Raw genomic sequence first — 18,357 nt, forward strand, 5'->3', positions numbered from 1 at the left:
TATAGCCTGGAAACAGTCGCGCTTGCATGCTAAGGTCAATGTTGTTGCATTGAGAGGTGCGAGAAGGTGAGGTTGGTCGTCGCAGACTTTTTGTTAGACGGAAGCTTTGACGCTAGCCCGCACGGTCCACCACAGACCTAGCCGAGCCGCGAGAAATTGGAATCCTCGATCGCGAACTTCTATCACGACTCCAAGCCTACCACACGTCTCCGTACTAATCGACCAGGTCGCCATCCGGTACATTCATTCAAAATGGGTCGTCTTCACAGCAACGGAAAGGGCATATCAGCCTCCGCCATCCCCTACTCCCGCAGCGCTCCTGCGTGGTTGAAGACCACCCCGGAGCAGGTTGTCGACCAGATCTGCAAGCTCGCGAAGAAGGGTGCTACACCATCTCAGTAAGAACAACCGCGAGGAATCAAAGGATGCACGAATAGTGTGCTGACGGAATTGCAGGATTGGTGAGATCCTCCGTGACTCGCACGGTGTGGCTCAGGTCAAGGTTATCACCGGCAACAAGATCCTCCGAATCCTCAAGTCGAACGGTACGATTGCCCTCTACACATGAAAGCGCATGTCAACACAGCTCTGCTCCTTGTGGGCATCTGCGCGCTATACAAAACTGCATTTGTTGGTCTAGGCTAACATTTTGCGCTCAAAGGCCTCAGCCCCGACATCCCAGAGGATCTCTACATGCTCATCAAGAAGGCTGTTGCCGTCCGCAAGCACCTCCAGACCAACCGCAAGGACAAGGACAGCAAGTTCCGCCTTATTCTCATCGAGTCCCGTATCCACCGTGTAAGTTTTCTTCGCTCTGTACCATGTAGAAGAAGAGCGCCATACTAATTACCTCCAGCTCTCCCGTTACTACAAGACCGTCGGTACCCTCCCCCCTACCTGGAGGTACGAGAGCGCCACCGCCTCTACCATGGTCGCATAAGCAGACGTAGGATTGGCGTGTGTGGTAGTCGTGATGGTATACATTTAAGTGGAGTTTCACGGGCATGGATGCTTTGCGGATACCTAGCAGGATCACGATCTGAAATGAATCAATTAAAAGCATCACCTCGAATTGAATATACCCAAGTTGAAATGAACTCGTCAAAGTCTGATTGTTTGCTCATTGTAACGCTGATTGACTTGGGTATCATCCCTCGTGACGCCTGCCTTGTACTTTTTGTAAACACATGCTTACATGGTTTTGGTCCTTCGACCTGGTCTGCCCTCTACAACAGCCATGCTACTAGCCCTGAATAGTTCGTGCTCAGCCAGCATACCATACAGCTGATTCACGCGACCACACGCGCATGTTTGCTTCATCTTCGTCCCAGTACTATCGCCAACTACCACCTTCACGTCCACCAACCTTCAAGGCCCCTCAATCTCCCTACTCTTGCCCGCCAAAAACTCACTCAACCACTTCAATGGCTTCTCCGGTTCCGTCGTAGCCAGGTGTTTCATCGCCTCCAGCAAATGCGGCGTCACATGCTGGTTCAGATATACTCTCGTCGGGCTACCGTGTGGAATGGGTTGCGTGGGCGCTTGCGCAGTCGGGTGCGGTGAGTTGCGCGATGATGCCGGGGTGGGTGTAGGCGCTGTGGGGAGGGAGGGGGCGGATGGTGGTGCCGGGGTGGTGGTTGAGGGTGTTGGGGGAACGGTCTGGACGGTTGGTTGGTGCGAGGGGATGTCGGTTTGTTGGGTGTCTTGAGTGAGAGGCTTGAAGGATATTAGTAGAGTTCTGTTGTGGCGGAGGGGGAAGGGCAGGGTAGATTTGATGCTTACCGCTGGTGCTGTGCCTGAATCTGTCATTTCTACATCTGCGGCTTGTTCTGTGGGTGCTTGTTGGGGTGGTTGCGCCAGGCCGTTTGTGAGTGCAGGGTCGATGTCGGGGTTTTGGACAGGTGCTGGGTTGGGAGATGGTTCCGCCATTTTGGAAGGTCGCTGGTGATTCTTCTACTTGTTTGACGCGAATTGGCGCGGTCGAAATAGGTGGGATCTGGCGTTTGTGGGGTTAGGATGAGGAACTGGACTTTCTTGAGAGTATCTTGGTAGCTTGAGCTTCAAGCGCGATCGATGTTCGGGCTAGCTTCGGCCCTTTGTAGCATTCCTTCACTTTCTTCCCTCCATCACAGTTGCGCATATACGATAAGACTCGTCATCACTAGGGAATATATCTTAGAGGAATATACCAGCTTTTGCTTTAGTAGCATAGAACTACAGAACACAGAGGATGCTTCTACGGTACGTTTCTAGGTGTGGGTACAACCACAGAAAGGAGCTTCTTCGTAGACCCCGATGATGGAAGCTTTGTATTGCACTTGAAAACAGATGATGTATATGTACTATCTTACAAGCTCGTCTTTGCCGTTTGAATCAAACGTACAAACGTGCAAACACCCAGAACGCCATGCTACATAAATGCAACTATCTCAAGACCATCTTCTTCATCATGCATTGCTCGGCCGTTAACCATGTATACTTTCTTTCACTCATGCTCGTCTTCCATCCTCATCATCAATGTGACCCTTACGACGTTTCCCTTGCAATCATTGCCATGCTGAAATCATGCATACAATGTAATCTCAAAAAAATAAAACCCAATAACAGTGAAGATCGAAAAAAAAAAGCTGCACTACGCGAAACATTCCGGCAATGCCTCAGTACATCGTCCTTGCATCTGCCTATCGAGTCCGCCGTTCAGAAGGATACGCCACATTCGTCGAAACAGTCGTCTTCATATCGTTATTCGTAATCACACTGTTGGTATCCCACGTTCCCGCATCCGAAGGACTCGTCTGTCTTCTCAAGTTTCTGGGTCTATCCACGTTCCTGGGTCTCTCGGTGTGATGGTAGGGTTTGTTGGTCGAGACAGCCGTAGCGGGACCGTTGTTCGCATGCGTAATCTCACTGCTCGTATCCCAGGTACCGGAGTCGGAACCGTCATCGGAGAAGCTCTGCTCGTGCTGCTTTCTGAGTTGTTCAACTCGCTTAAGCTGCTCAAAAGGTCCGGGTGGGTAACTCGATGGACCGAGATCGTTGAATTGACCGGTTGGGTATGGGACGTTGGTTGACACGGTTGTAGGAGGAGCGCGGTGGGTCACTGTGGTAATCTCACTGTTGGTATCCCATGTGCCGGCGTCGCTGCCGCTCAGCCTTCTCAGCTGTTGGGGTAGCACGCTTGAGTAGGGTATGTTGGTGGATACGGTTGTTGGAGGCGCGCGAGCTGTGATCTCGGTATTCGTATCCCAAGTCCCAGTATCGGATATGCCATCGTCAGACTCATCCTCATCAGAATCACTTGGTCTTTGCAGATATCGCGGTAGCTGTGTCGGATAGGGAACGTTGGTAGAGACGGTCGTAGGGGGAGCGCGGTGAGTGGTAATCTCAGTATTCGTGTCCCAGGTCCCGGCATCGGACACGTCGTCATCGGGAGTGCTCATCCTCCACGTGTCACGGGGTGGTGGCATGGACCATCGTTCCGACTCGTCCATGTCCTTCTCCATTGGGTAGGCGACGTTGGTCGATACGGTAGTGGGTGGAGCACGTTGAGTGACCTCACTACTAGTATCCCAGGTACCACAGTCGGAAATGCTTCTCGATCGCTTCAATTCCCAGGGCATTCCTGTTGGGTAAGGAACGTTGGTCGATACGGTGGTGGGTGGGGGACGGTGAGTAGTGATCTCAGTGTTGGTATCCCAGGTGCCAGCGTCGGAAATACTTCTCTGCCGTCTTATCTCTCTCGACTCTCTCTTCAACTCTTTCGAGTCTCGTCTTGAGTCATACGCGAAAGGATAAGGTGCATCCATCGTAATAGTGGTAGGTGCGAAATCATGGGTCATGATGCTGTTTGTATCCCAAGTGCCAGCATCCGAGATACTCCTTTGTCTCTTGACCTCCCGTGACTCTCGCTTCGACTCTCTCGACTCGCGGGATTCTCTTGATGATATTGATTCCTTTGTAGAGTCCTTGCTACCTCTGTCCTTGTTCCTGTCTTTCCTTTCACTCCTAGCGGAGTTTCTGGAGCTACCATGAGAGCCCTTTGTCGGAGTATTGGGATACAAAGCTTTCATGGCAGCACCGCGAGTCTCATACATATAGCGAGCCTTTTCACGCTCGGTTTTATCCGAGCGATCACTCTTCTCTGTTCGATGACTGCGACTACTCTTCTCGGTTCGCTCACTCTTGTCTGTGCGCTCGCTTTTTTCGGTGCGCTCGCTCTTATCGGTACGCTCACTCCTATCTGTGCGCTCAGTATCGGCAGACTTGGTCGTACGGATACTCGCAGCATAACCGCTCTTTCTTCGACTGATTTCCGGTCGAGGAGTGATATCGAACAGCTCGTCCTCCATGGCATGTTCGCTAGATCGACGCTTGTGCGTAGAGCGGCGTCGCGAATGCGTGGTGGAGGTCGATGTAGTCCGCGCACGTTGAGGCACCAGTGTTTCAATCTCATCTATGGCATCGAAGACGTGAGATACTGTGTCAACCGGCGTTGGAGCTCGCGAATCCTCTCGGATAGTGTCTTCTGTTGTGGTGCGTGAGAAAGACGGAGGCAGAATCGCGCTCTCAACGGATGCACGGTGGCGTATGGCTTCCGCGATCTCTGCGGCCGTTGAAGGAACTTCGGGCTTTGGCTTTGGCGGCGGCGGTGGTGGCTTCTTCTTAGGACTCGGTGCATGTGAAGGAGCCAAACTTTCCACTGGCATACCAATGAAGTTCCTAGGCGATGTGAACACGGACGTTGGAGGCGCCGGTGGACGTGAAAAGGTAGAGCCTGGAGGCTTCGGCTTGTCGTCCAGAGAAGGAGCAGAAAAGAGGTTCAAAGCTCGCTCAATGGCCGAAAGCTTCTTGGGCTTCTCTGGCTTCTCGACGATCGGGGACATCGGACGTGATGCGGGAGGTTCCTCAGCCGAATTCGTCTCGGTCTTCGTCGGAGATCGGGGAGCGGGTGGAGACGGAGGAGGTGGTATAGGGTCGCGTGGAGGCGGGCAGGCCTGGTGAACCGGTGGATTAGCCAAGTGATCTAAAGTAGTCTTTCCGTCTTACGTGGATATCGATATATCGCGAGCCTGTCAGGGGCAGGGTGAATGAAGCGGTGAATGAAGCTCGAAAACGGTGCTAGGAACGCTAGGATAAGGTGAACACGCGGGTGGTGTTACATACCGGCGGCGGAAACTTGCCCTCGTCAGTCGGACTCGTTAATGCAGTGGTATGGGAAGGCAAACCAGCAGATTTGAGCTCCTCCATTCTCGTCACGACCGGCTCTGCATCGTCATACAATGCCAGTCCATGGTGGAGAACACAGCCTTCGTCGCGCTGCTCTTCGTTATTCTGGAAGATCTCGTGCTTCGATTCGCGATAGACGACCGGGAAAATTCTGAGTAGTAGTTGTCGTTGCGAATCAGTTGGATGGGGGTTATCGTCCGCTGAACCTGTCTCTGCCTTGTAAGCTGGCCAAAATTGGTTGCCGGTGAATTGATGCTCTTCGTCATGTAACGCAGGCATGACAGCGGTGATCATCTCGCGCTCGAGACGAGCAAACCTCCATGTCTCCGCAGCGACCTTCACGATGCGCTTCACGGCGATCTTGATGCCCTCCTCCTCTTTCGGATCAGCAAAGTGTCGGATGGCGTTGACGATCTCTTCTACAACAGTTCCTGCAGCAGTATTGATGCGCTGCTTCGCGCCGGTGCTAGTGAATGCAGCAAGGAGAGTTTGCTGTCGCCAAATCGCTTCTTTACGTGTGCTCTTCTCGCGAATGTGGTGGCTCATCGATGAGAACAGTGAATCAGCTTTGTCGTACCGGCGACCAAGACTGAACAAGAACGGACCGAAAACACGGAACGTGATCAGCTTTGATACAGTGTGGGCGATATATGCTGCTCGAACTTGTCTGGATGGAAAAGTTTAGTCAGTGTCTGAGGTCATACTTATGTGAATTGATCTTGCTCACCTGGAGGCAATGGAATCGCCGAGGAATGACGGTAAGTTGGACGGTACTTGTGAGAGATCCTCCGGCGGCGGCCTTACTGGAAGGTGAACGAAATGGATTGTAGCAAGATCGATAATCTGCCTCTGCAGCTGAGAAAAGGCTACCAGGCTAGACGCGACAACGTTAGCGGGCGACTCTTTGTGGAACAAGGCGACAGGGAAGGGGCGATTGATGCGATAGCAAGTATTGCATTGTGGGATCGGGAAACGCTAAAGACAGTGTATGGCAATCAATGGTGGCTTTCGGCATATCATCACAGCCGCCGGCCAGAAGATTCGCTGGACGATCTCAGTGTGCTTCATTGCCCAGGTTTGGGACGAGGAAGCACATCGAAGCCGTTCACAATCGATCCAACACTGCCTGCAATGTAGCCTCTACCACCACCATGGGGGTATTATAAACGAACGTGCAAGACTGGGTATCACTTACTAGTAGTTGTCGCCTTTGCTTTTGATCTCGGCGATATCACCATAGCATTCCATCATCTTCTCCAGTCTGGATTTCTCCGACTCGAGGTTGCTGGCAACACTCCTGATGACTTCCTTCTCTTGTTGGCTCTCGGCCTTGAGTTGATTGTACTGGTTCATCAGCTCATCCTTCTCTCTTGCCAGCTGATTGGCTCTCGCTGCTTCCTCCTCGGCCTTCGTTTCTGCTTCATCTCGCTGCTTCCGTAGATTGTCGCGCTCCTCAAGGGCTTCCTGGAGTTGAGACCTCAGTTTGGATGCCTCCTCGGCATCTTGCCCAGCTTGCTTCAGCTTCTTGTCGAATTGAATAGCAAGGGCGATCTTCTCGGCGTCGTGTTTCGTAACCGTGGCAGACTTCCACTCATCGAAATCTCTCCACGCCCTTTCCCTCTCTTCAGCCGAGGTCCTCTCCAAGGTGCGATGCACATCTTCCAACTCCCTGTACCTATCCTCCCAAGACCTCATAGCTGCACTCAATGCCAATTTGGACTCTTCAGCGTCTCTTTTAGCTTTCTTGGTTTCAGCAATCAGCTCTCGAAGCTCCCTAACTTGCTCTTCCAGGTTACCAATCTGAAAATGTAGTCTGCTTGCTTCGGCGGAATGCCTGTCTTCCAAGTTGCGAATCTTCTCCTTCAGCTCACCAAGCTCACCATCCTTTGCTCGCAGTTGCTGTTCTTGCTCAGCGCTTTGCCGACGGAGCAAGTCCTCCCTAATACGTAATTGATTGTGATTCTCTTTGTAATGCGCAAGTAGAACGTGCAGATCGGTCTGCGGGATGCGTGAGAAAGCGTCGCCAGACCCGTTTTCGATTGCAGGTCGACTCTCTAAAGCATGTAAATGATAGTCTCTAGAACCCGAGGAGTCCTGTCGTTGCGATGAGTTGCCATAAGGAGGGTACCCGGGTGGGTATTGGCTCCATGATTCCTGGTAGGGAGGGGAGGAAGAATGCGACGAAGGGCCGTAAGGATTGGGGTTAGGCGCGGGATAACCCTGCTGACTCATGCCGTAGGCATGATTTGGGTACTGGTGAGGCGGCTGGGCTGGCGGGGCATAGTAGCTGGGATGATAATTTGGTGGAGGGGCCGGATAGGTGGGCTCAACAGGCACTCGGGATGCAAAAGCGCTACGTGGTTGATGTGGGCCCAAGTGGGACCGCGACACTTCATGTGCTTCACCGCTAAATGGACGCCTCGACGCTATCCTGTTTTGTACTAGAACAGAATCTGAATCGTCGTCGCTGTCAAAAGTAGGAGCATGTCTATAGGGAAACATCTAGTCAGTATAGCAATTGATCAGAGTTCGGTGAGTAAGCTTATGTATGTTAAGCATGTTCACTTTGGGCCCGATGTCGTGGTTTACGGTCGCGCCGAGGAAGACCCGCGCTATGCGCTCATCAAACACATAAATGGATTTTACATACCTTGGTCGTGCTTTACTCATTGGCGGGCTCGGTGCTGGAGGTCTATTATCCTCAATGAGCTGTGCCACAGCGTATGGCTTTGGTGCATGGTTTGGACCCGCTTCATGTGCTCTAAGCTTCGGTGCATGTGGCGCGAAAGATCGATACGATCGAAATGGTCGATCAGAGACTGGAGAACGATCGTGCATATCAGGTACTCCCGAAGGAGGTGACGGAGCACGTGCTGACTCAATCATTGATCGGCGTGCGATGAATGGTATCTCGGCTTGCTCACGTGACCCATCTTCGGTATGCTTTTCGGCTGCCTCTCTTTGAGCTTCTTCAAGAACATCTGCTGCAGCTCGAGCTTTCCTAGCGATTCGAGCCTCCGCAGCTCTCTCACGTCGTAACTGCTCTTCCTGGAGTTCTTCCTTTTCTTTTTGAGCGCGTTCGGCAGCTGCAGCAGCTTCGATCTTGTCCTTCTCTCTTTGAGCACGCTCCGCAACTGCAGCAGCTTCGAGCTCTTCCTGGATCTCTGCCGCACGTCTTTCTTCCTCCATTAACGCCAAAAGCTTCCTCGCTTCAGCAATCTGCTCTAATTTCTCTTGCTCAAGCCTCTGACGGGCTAACCGCTCTTCTTCAAGCCTTTCGGATTCCTTCTGCTGTTCTTCTTTCTTGGTTCTCATCTCTTCTACAGCTCGTTTAACAGCTTCGGTAGCTTCCATCTCTTCTTGAGCCTCTCTCGCATGTTGTTCCTCTGATAATCTCTTGGCTTCAGCTTCCTTCTGTAATATCTCTTGCTCTAGCGCGTCTTTCGTCTGCCGCTCGTGCTCGAGTGCCTCCTGCTCCAATCTCTCCAACTCTTTTCGCTGCGCATCTTCTTGGGCTTGAGCCGCCTGTACATTCTCAGCGGCTTCTTGGGCTTCAGCAGTGATCGTTGCTTCTTCCTCAAGCTGCTCCTGTTCCTGCACCGGTGCTTCTTCTTCCGCCGGCGCAGCAAACTCATATGACGGCTTCGTGGCAGCGTCTACAGATAAAACCTCAGGCATAGATTCGGGCTCCACCGTCGGCTCAGCAGCAAGCGTTCCCAGTCCCTCCTGCGCAGTCTCAAATCTCTCGAAACCTGGCCTCTCAGGGGCTTCTGGCGCTGATGTCTCATCGTCAGGCGCATCTTGTGGTTCAGCATGCACCGACTGTTGGGGTACTGCTAGAAGGCTCTCGGGTTCTTGTGCATGCGCAGCTTGGTCTTCTTCTGTTACAGTTTCAGTAACGACATCCTCAACTGGCTCTTCTGGTTGAGCCTCGGGAGCTTCAGGTGCTTCAAGAGCGTTGGGTACATCGAGTACATCTATCGGGTCTAGCTGAACTTCTTCTCCACTGACGGTGTCTTCCATTGGTTCCGCCGACTCAACAGCTTCTTCTACGGCGGTAGGGGCGCTCTGTATAGATGGTTCTGATCCTGCTCCGGGCGCTGACTCAATTGCAGATCCTTGTGGAGGTTCCGTATCTTCAACCGGTGTGTCGTCTTCAAATGTAGGTTGAACAGATTCTTGGATTGGAAGTAACGCTGGTTGATATGTGTACCCTTGAACTGTGATTTGTTGTTCTTCTGACGCATCCTCTTGATCCACAATGGGTTCTGGATCGTTTGCGTCTCCAGCTTCAATGATCGGTGACTGTTCTTCCGCTCCCGTAGTACGGCGCATATCTTCAGCGCTTTGTGCGGCAGTCGCTAACTCTGTGGCTTCGGTAGGGTCCGCTTGCGATCCAGATTCCCGCTCTTCCTCCATTGGTGGATCCAGGTCTGCAGCAGATGTGATCTCAATGGCCTGTGGCTCTGCAGCCTCGTCGGGAATAGTCTGTATGCTCTCAGGGTGATGTGAGGGTTCGGGTGTGGACACGTCCACCTGCGTGGGAACCGTACCCTCGTCTGTCTCCACTTCGGAAGCGGTTGGCATTGACTGCTCCCCGGACGCTGCTTCTGTGGCTGATGGCTCTGCTGTCAATGGAACTTCAGGCGCATGAGGAAGTGGTTCGGCAGTATTCGTTGGCACGTTGTCCGGTGGAGCAACGGTCTCCACCGGTTTTGGTATCTTGCTCTTGGTTTTCTTCTTCACCATAACGGCGGCCGCCAAATGCGATAGTTCTTGTATATTGCGTTGAAGACACCAGAACACCCAAACCTGCAATGGAGCCTGCACTTCTCACGTTAAGCTCAGATGGTCGCGAAGATTAGTATAAGTGTCCATTAACGTGGCATGACGACGGGAAACAGGTCAAAAAACAACGAGCAAGCGCATAATCAGTATATAAGGAATGCGGCTGCGAAAAGGATGAAAGAGGATAGTACAAGCTGCAAACGCCATCCCGCCCAATGGGAGATTGGCAGGGACGTGCCAGCTCATCGTAAACTTGAGCGGCCTAATTTATATGCCCCGAGCGCAACGTCTCCAGCCATCGTATGCAGCTTCGCGTGCCTGGTACAATTACGTCTATGTGGTCTCGTTGTGCTTCTCACTTTGTACTACGACGGTAGCCATCGGCAGTGGATCAACGGGAGGTCATGGCCCGACTTCTTTGTTGATGTTTACTGTAGAAAAACCATCCAACGAACCGATATGCACGCGATGACGCTGTGGGTGCTCGAAATTTGACCTTCATGCAGAAGCGACAGGGAGGGCGTTGTGGCATGCTGCGGTTGGATGTGTTAGCTGCATATCAGCCTCGACAGGAGTGCACTACAGCGGATGCTAGCGGTAAAAGAGCAGCGGTGTGTGTGAAGATGCAGAAGGAAGATGCGTTGTCAACAAGTTTAGTACCTTCTAGCCCCACCTGACTTAGCGCGCGTTGGCCGTGGAACTTCCTCCGCCTTCCGACGCGACGTGAAATCGTCACGGCTCAAGCTCCTATCACGCGCTTTGCAACTTCAACCGGCATAGTACTGAGTATGTCACTCTGCAGTCCAGCCTTCTCCAAATCCATCAGTTTGGGGCGGCATGGCTAAGCTTCGAGCCACGCGGAAAAAGCCGATCGTGCTCTCATCCGATTCTGAAGCAGATGATTCACACACACCGCCTCCCACGCGTTCCAAGAGGGGCACACTAACAAGCGTACCGACTGGGGCACATGGAGAAAAGAAGGCTACCCGATCGCAGACACGTGCAGCATCTCCCACGCGATCGAAAGCAATTACTACTAAGAAGTCTCCAGCAAAACCGCCAACCAAAGCGAAGCCTGTCCTTAAGCCTATCACTTCTTTCTTCGCCAGTGTTCCGCGCTCGCAGTCGCTACAGCCTACGCCGAGCCTCGAGAAACCTACCGCATCAATTGAAGATGTAGACGATATATTCGATTCCTCGGACGATGCGCAATCGATTAAACCTTCGAAACCTCTCCCCGTCCGCAAGAGACCGATCGCTGCGACAGCGCCAATAGACCATGGTAATACTATGAATAATAGGCAGAAGTTCCTACGAACAGCAAGCGGAGCCCGTAGTGTCACTCCGCTATCGTCTCAGCCGGCACGGCAGGACACAGAAGACCGGCGACCATGGACTGAAAAGTACGGCCCAGCGTCACTTGATGAGCTCGCTGTGCATAAGCGAAAAGTAACAGATGTGAGGACATGGCTCACAGATGTCTTTAGTGGCAAAGCACGCAAGAGATTGCTGCTTCTCAAAGGCCCTGCTGGCAGTGGAAAGACTACCACCATGTCCTTGCTCTCGAAAGAACTGGGGATCGACATGCATGAGTGGAAGAATCCTATAGGTTCCATGTCGACTTCCGACAATTTCGTGTCTGCTACTGCGCAGTTCGAGGATTTCGTTGGGAGAACTGGAACCTTTGGTAGTCTGGCCTTCGATGAGCCGACAATGAGTGGCCAGACTGCTTCGCCCAGCAGTCAGACTGAAAGGCAGAAGCAACTGGTCCTAGTAGAGGAATTTCCGAATACATTTACACGTACTTCTTCGGCCGTTCAATCTTTTCGCTCTTCCATCCTCAACTTTCTTGCTGCCAATACGCAATCAGCTACTGCATTCTTCTCGACCCAGGTCGATCCCGAGCAGCCAGTGACTCCAATCGTAATGATCATCTCCGAGACTCTGCTGTCTACCAACACAGCAGCAGCTGACAGCTTCACTGCGCATCGGCTGTTAGGTCCTGAGATCCTGACCCACCCCGGAGTGTCTGTCTTCGAGTTCAATCCAATCGCACCCACATATATGACGAAAGCGTTAGAGACAATCGTTATCAAGGAGGCACGGAAATCCGGGCGTAAGAAGACTTTGGGACCACAGGCCATTCAGCGTCTTGCGGAGCTTGGAGACATCCGAAGCGCAGTTTCATCACTCGAGTTCTTATGCTTACGTGGCGATGATGCAGAAGGCTGGGGCGCGAAAGTCAACTTCTCGAAGAAGAAGGGGCCGAGAGATGTCCCGATGACCAAGATTGAGCAGGAATCGCTTGAAATGGTGACACAGCGAGAAAGCACTCTTGGTATCTTCCATTCGGTCGGGAGAGTTGTTTACAACAAACGTCTAGCAGAGGACTCTAACACACCTGTTGCACATCCACCGAACTGGTTCCCCGAAAGGCGAAGACCAAAAGCTTCGGAGGTCAATGTCGACACGCTCATCGATGAGCTGGGTACTGATACCCAAACCTTTGTCGCTGCTCTACACGAGAACTACGTCCTGTCTTGCGGAGGCGCAGACAGTGAAGAAACAATGGACTCTATTGAGGGATGTATAGAAGCTCTTTCTGATGCTGATCTTTTGTCGCCGGACCGTTTTGGTGCAGGCGCTGGCCGACGGAATCTTCAAGGAACGAGTGCGGACAATCTGCGGCAAGACGAGATGTGCTTTCAAACGAGCGTGCGCGGGCTGCTGTACAACCTGCCATATCCTGTCAAACGAATAGCGCCACCCCCAGGCATAATGGGTATCAAGGCTAAAGGCCAAGGAGCAGGTGGTGGAGCTGCCAAAGGCAATGCGTTTGTCATGTACTATCCGGCGTCGCTGCGGATATGGAAACAACAGGAAGAGATTGAAGATCTATTGGAAATGTGGGTATCAAAGGCACAACGCGGTGAACTCTTCTCGACCGGGCCGGGTGCACCAAAAGCGGCTATCTCGGGCGGAGGTGTCGAGACATGGAAAGGCAACGCCTCGTTTTCGCAACCGACATCAGCCCCGGGCTCAAAACATGCAGAAGAAGATGCACCAACTTCAATTCTCTTGGGAAGTGGCGGCTCGGCTCGGAACGAAATGCTCCTCGAACGCCTCCCCTACATGACTACCATTCTACGGAAGTCGCGCATGCCTTCCCCGTCCACAGCAGCCACCGTGCGCGAAATTCGGAAGATCACATCATTCACCGGAAACGCTCTATCCGGCGCCACTGAGGAAGATGACTTAGAGGACGATGTTCGTCCAGGCGAGCAAGAGCAATGGTCTACAGATAAACCAACTCTCGACACTCCGAAAAAGAGAGGGCGCGTGAAGTTTGAGAGTAAAGAACAAGAACCGGAATCGGCAATTTCTGGACTGGCAGATAAGGGTGCTAGTCTTATGCTGAGCGATGATGATATCGAAGATTGATACGCCGACATGGAGTCGTAGAGTGTATTATATGTTCAAGAGTTCACTACATGATGGGGATAGGTCGATACCGGCGTTGTTGCAGACATGCTGATGGCGTTTGTTGCACTACCGACATGTTGGGCATGACATAGTGAATATTAGCAATTCATGTACATACAATGTGTATCTTAGAAATGATTGACTACCTTGTTATATAAATCTCAATACGTTGAAATGGGGTAGACATTCGCCTCGATCGATACTGTTTGCCACGCTTCCATTCTTTGCTTTAGACAACGAGCATGGCTTCCAGACCACTATTGTCCTCAGGCCAAAATTGCCCATCCATCATGTCATCTACAAGGGCAGCTCCAACAACCTGAACCTCACGTATTCCCCCTTTAGATTCCTTTACCCTCGCAACCATCGGGGCTTTAAGGGTGGGAAAGAGCACAACTTTGTCCTTCTTCTGAGTACCATCAGGTCCAATGCCAAGCAGGAATCTTTCTGCAGCTTTTAAAATAAAACAAGTCATAGAACCAGCGAAGAACTGGCATATTTTCCAATGCATGGAGAAGAGCCGATCGTTCTGCAAGAGCATCTCCAGAACTTTGTGGCCGGGATGCATGCCAGCGGACCCGTCTTCGGTACTACATGAGCTTCTTGAATAATGATTGAAAATAAGGTCAATCCACTTGCGCGTATCATCTACGGCGTAAATCGCATCTTTGGGAATGTTCAAAGCCATGAACTCCGCAATCTCTTCCTTCCCAAAAGCAAAAACTTCGGTCGCAATTATGAACCACTCGTACAGGGCAGAAATTTCATCAAATATTTCTTGAGGGGCTCCAGATAATAGACCCATCCTCTTGGACGGATCCACATGTTGCCAGAATCGAGATCGAGATCTGTTGATGGCTTTGAGTTTATACACAACAACACCAACTTCTCGACCCATAATCTCAAGCCCACGTCCATCACTGGAGAACTGGAAAGAATTTCTGGATTCAAGCAAGGCGTGCACTCGGGTTGCGTTGGCGCTGGAGAACGGTAGCCGCATATATCGCTCGCTCCAGTTCGGGACCCAGGAAGGTGCGTTACCCCAAGGGCCGGTTGCCTCGAGTAGTATCTCTAAAGATCCTTGCCATTTTATGAAAGCTTCAGCGAATTCCAAGTAAGTTGCCTCTAAACTGTGCGAGTCCTCGTATTTTGGCGACGGCAATTCAATCTCTAGACTCGTCAATAGACCGTGGAGTGCGTACACTTTGTCCTTGGGATTCGTCGCATCTTGGTCTCTGCAGCTGTGCAATATGCTTATCATCCTCTCTTGGAGACTTTCTTTCCATTGGTCATCTCGTCTTGGTGGAGTCAGAAGTGAGTTTAGAGCCCCAATTGAGAACAGAAAAGCCTGGAAGGGTCCAAAGAAGTGACCAAGTGTGTTGATAGGCATACCCTTGGAGTGCAGTTGTGGTAACATCATCAAGAGTCCTAGTGTAACTTCGTAGAATAACATTGTCTTCCCATGTTGTTCCATAAAGCGAAGGAACTTGTCCCAGCATGAGTACCAGCTGCTTTTCTTGTTGACCCAAGCCCAGTGTTTAGACTGTCTGTGCTCAAGGATCCTCGTAATCTCGATCCAGAGCGATTCAATCCCATGGAGGAATTTTATTATCGCCTCGAAATCGGGTTTCTTGTCATTGACCGTATGCTCCCAAGTGAGTACTAAACCCCAAAAGAACCTATTCCATCGGATAGACCTTTTCCCACACACAACGAACGGCTCTTCCGCCATCACCAGTTCTTGCATCGTCCACATACGCCGGAACCATTTCCTGTCAATCAAGTCTTTCAGTGACGCATCATTGCTTGAAACTGCTGGGCTGGGGAACCATTCTGGCATCGATGTTATCTAATGCAAACAACGCCTATAACCGACAGCGGAGAACTTACTGTCAACTGCTGCGTCCCACAGAACTCTAATGCTTCTCGCTAGTTGGTGTAGAGACATATTGGCTGGGAATCCGGATAGTCTAGCATCCATAAGTGTGTATTGCCCATTTGAGATTTGCCTCAAGTATTTCAATTCATCTTCGGACTTGTACGGAATGCCTTCTCTTTCAAATGTCTTAGATTCCCCTAGCCAGATGTACACCTTTCTTGCCTTTTCATAGATTTCCTTCATTAGTGGAATCTGCATGTTCTTTTCGCTATCGTTCTTCTGGTCGATACAGATCGCATCAACCCATATCGTCCTGACTCCATGATAATCCCGAAGATTCTGCAGAGCAATATAGCAGCTCTTCGATATCTCAAGTGATTTGCGGGGCTCGCCGGGTTTGCCATCAAGTAGAATGTAATTCGGGACGGGGTTTCCTTCATTCGGTGGAGAGGGATCATCTTCCCAAACATAGGAGAGTGCATCAAAGGATTTTGGTCTGTCAAGTGAAATTTCACGGAGCCTGCCCTGAAGTGTTGGAATGCCATGATGATTGACATCGTCTTGGTGCATGTCGAGAACTCGAATGAGTCGAAATGTGAACGGGGAGTAACAATACGACATCTTGCTCGTCTGTTGGGGATACTAGTCCTAGGTATCTACGTTGGCGAGCATATATGGAAACAAGACGCTAAGCTATACTGAAGAATTACATTTGAAAGCAAGACAGTGCAGAAAGTGCGATAAATCGGTCTTATTATGGCTTGCCATGTCTTTCGTTTTATGAGGAAGCTCAGCTCACGCGGGGTAGACTGATTGCACAGCCCACAGTGTGGCGCAGTAAAGCTGACATGTAGTGGTAGCCTGCAGCAGAAGGCGAATTTACAAGCGATGAACACCTTGATGACGTTGGAAGGGAGGACAGCCGACCCTTCCCGGCCATAGAGTTGTTCTGGAAATGTTTAAACTTTTTGTGTGTAGAAGAAAGAGGTTGTAGGTTTGCGATGAAGACATTACAATGGGTGCAAAACGCTTATAATACAGCCTTGCCACAACTACGCCATGTGTCAAGAGTGACTCGGCTGAACCGCTCTTGGCACGATAGTAGTGTCCTCGTAGTTTGGACAGTCTCCGGCACACATTCACGTGAATACTCGACTACCCGCATCTCGACTTATTATACGTATCAATCGTGAGGTGCTCGAAAGGAAATGTGTTTATTGTCAACGTATCGACCTGAGGAATCGATCGCAAAGGGCAAGGGTAAGGGGAGCCCATTTCCTAAGCAATTGCGGTTGCTTGTAGTAGATGAGCTGCGTCGCACGCTCTGATAGTAAGTCCAGAGATAAATAGTGCCACCATTGTTCACGATTTTCAACAAGGGCTTCGAGTACATCAGTGCTGCAGTGCACGAAGCTCTTGAACTTTGCAATTCTTTTCGTTGGGCGTTCATTGGCGTTTGCTCTTGCCAGCATACTACTATCTGTATTCCAATCAGTTGTAATAACAGCAACAATACTTTTCCCTGTACCCTCGATCTATGACAAAGCGGTATATGCATTTTGGTATCGTTATGCTTATTGTGATGCTTATTGAGATGAAAATACGCGTGACTGTTGGAGTGGGCGACGAGGCGCAGCAAGTACGATACACTATCAGCTGTAATGACTGATGCTTTCGAAGTTGTGAGAGTATGACACCGCAGTTTCACTTGGAGCTCAACACAATACGAACAATTGTAGACAAAGTCAATGGTAGATTGAATAATGATCTTGGCTATATAGCGAAGTCTCAATGAAGTCTATGGACAAGAAAGTAAAGTGGTATCAAGAAGGGGAAAAGTCATAACTCATGAAGCGCCTTAAGACAACAAGCGTCTAAGCAGTAGCGAAGATCTTGCCAATGCTTGACAGGCTCTGGCCGTCAGGGCTGATGAGGTACTTCTGCTCGGTGGAGGGCGCAACCATGTGGTAAGCGTAACGCTCAATCCAGGGCTGAGCATCCATCCAGGGAAGAACTTGCTTCAAGAATTCGTCGGCGTTACCTTCAGTAACACCGAACTCGGTGATCCAAACAGGTTTGTTGAAGGTGTCGTGGAACTTCCTCAGGTAGTTCTTGAAGTCCTCGGGCTTGTCCCAGGCGTAGTAGTGGGCGACGACGAAATCGATCTGGCATCCGTTGCAGGTGTTCATGAAACTCTTGAGCCAGTTGATGCCCTTGTTAGGCTCGTTGGCGTTGGTGACTGCAGGAGAGCCGATCCTGAGACCTTGTGCGGCGAGGGGCTGGATGAACTTCTTGTGGGTCGCGACGGCAGTGGGGACATCGATGTTGGAGCCTCCGCCATCGACTTGATCAGGCTCGTTGAAGCTCAGCACGTGTGAGACTTTGTAGTTCTTGCGGGCGTTGGCGATGTTGGTGTTCCACCCTTCAGTGCACCACTGCTGGTTGGAGTGAAGAAGCGGAACATATTCGAGGTCGAGGGGTGTTCCATCGATGACGCCCTCCCAGTCGTACATCCAAGAAACCTTTGTATCTTTGAACTTGTGTGTCCATTGTGATCCAGCAACACCATTGTGTTGTTTGGGGAAGGCAAGACCACGCTTGCTTCCGCCGCGTGGCTGGAGAGGAGATGCCTCGATCATGGCGGAGAAGCCAGCAAGGGCCATAATGAAGGTGGAGGTAAGCATAATGAATGAATGAATGATCAGTTGATCGAATGAATGACTGTGGGGTTGCTAGAGAGCGTGGTAGAGCTGGATCGTCAAATGAGTGCGATACTCAATCATGGTTCTTTACACGCTGTACTTATATTCTGGGAAATTAAGAGGCGCCTTCACAGAATAAACTAACACCTGTGGCCCACAAGCTGTGCAGGACAGCGCATGGCGTCGCCTTCTCGGCCTTCTCTGCAGTGTTTCAACCAAGACTACTGCCGAGTCGGAGAATCCACGTGCGATAAGATTATGGAGCATATCTCCCGTCAG

General features: G+C 51.0%; 6 protein-coding genes across 6 annotated transcripts; 2 read left to right on the forward strand and 4 right to left on the reverse strand.

Moving 5' to 3' along the window:
- Nucleotides 1–252: 252 nt before the first annotated feature.
- On the forward strand, nucleotides 253–940 carry ALTATR162_LOCUS7714 (uncharacterized protein; the record flags this gene model as incomplete). The annotated part of the gene is made up of 4 exons (XM_043315343.1): nucleotides 253–398; nucleotides 457–545; nucleotides 662–798; nucleotides 857–940. 4 exons carry the CDS (start codon nucleotides 253–255, stop codon nucleotides 938–940), a joined length of 456 nt encoding a protein of 151 aa, XP_043171278.1.
- A 428-nt stretch (nucleotides 941–1,368) lies between these two features.
- Nucleotides 1,369–1,929, reverse strand: ALTATR162_LOCUS7715 (uncharacterized protein; the record flags this gene model as incomplete). Its single annotated transcript, XM_043315344.1, has 2 exons — nucleotides 1,369–1,716; nucleotides 1,783–1,929. 2 exons carry the CDS (start codon nucleotides 1,927–1,929, stop codon nucleotides 1,369–1,371), a joined length of 495 nt encoding a protein of 164 aa, XP_043171279.1.
- A 752-nt stretch (nucleotides 1,930–2,681) lies between these two features.
- On the reverse strand, nucleotides 2,682–9,975 carry ALTATR162_LOCUS7716 (uncharacterized protein; the record flags this gene model as incomplete). The annotated part of the gene is made up of 5 exons (XM_043315345.1): nucleotides 2,682–4,994; nucleotides 5,164–5,893; nucleotides 5,954–6,100; nucleotides 6,422–7,513; nucleotides 7,877–9,975. 5 exons carry the CDS (start codon nucleotides 9,973–9,975, stop codon nucleotides 2,682–2,684), a joined length of 6,381 nt encoding a protein of 2,126 aa, XP_043171280.1.
- An 876-nt stretch (nucleotides 9,976–10,851) lies between these two features.
- On the forward strand, nucleotides 10,852–13,455 carry ALTATR162_LOCUS7717 (uncharacterized protein; the record flags this gene model as incomplete). Its single annotated transcript, XM_043315346.1, has 1 exon — nucleotides 10,852–13,455. The coding sequence occupies one exon, from the start codon at nucleotides 10,852–10,854 to the stop codon at nucleotides 13,453–13,455; it is 2,604 nt and encodes an 867-aa protein (XP_043171281.1).
- A 271-nt stretch (nucleotides 13,456–13,726) lies between these two features.
- ALTATR162_LOCUS7718 (uncharacterized protein) lies at nucleotides 13,727–15,946 on the reverse strand (the record flags this gene model as incomplete). The annotated part of the gene is made up of 2 exons (XM_043315347.1): nucleotides 13,727–15,330; nucleotides 15,388–15,946. The coding sequence occupies 2 exons, from the start codon at nucleotides 15,944–15,946 to the stop codon at nucleotides 13,727–13,729; spliced, it is 2,163 nt and encodes a 720-aa protein (XP_043171282.1).
- Nucleotides 15,947–17,250: 1,304 nt separating this feature from the next.
- On the reverse strand, nucleotides 17,251–18,039 carry ALTATR162_LOCUS7719 (uncharacterized protein; the record flags this gene model as incomplete). Its single annotated transcript, XM_043315348.1, has 1 exon — nucleotides 17,251–18,039. The coding sequence occupies one exon, from the start codon at nucleotides 18,037–18,039 to the stop codon at nucleotides 17,251–17,253; it is 789 nt and encodes a 262-aa protein (XP_043171283.1).
- Between the last annotated feature and the right edge of the window lie 318 nt (nucleotides 18,040–18,357).

This window comes from Alternaria atra, assembly GCF_907166805.1.
Source record: "Alternaria atra isolate CS162 genome assembly, contig: 28, whole genome shotgun sequence".
In the NCBI taxonomy this organism is placed as follows: Eukaryota; Fungi; Ascomycota; class Dothideomycetes; order Pleosporales; family Pleosporaceae; genus Alternaria; species Alternaria atra.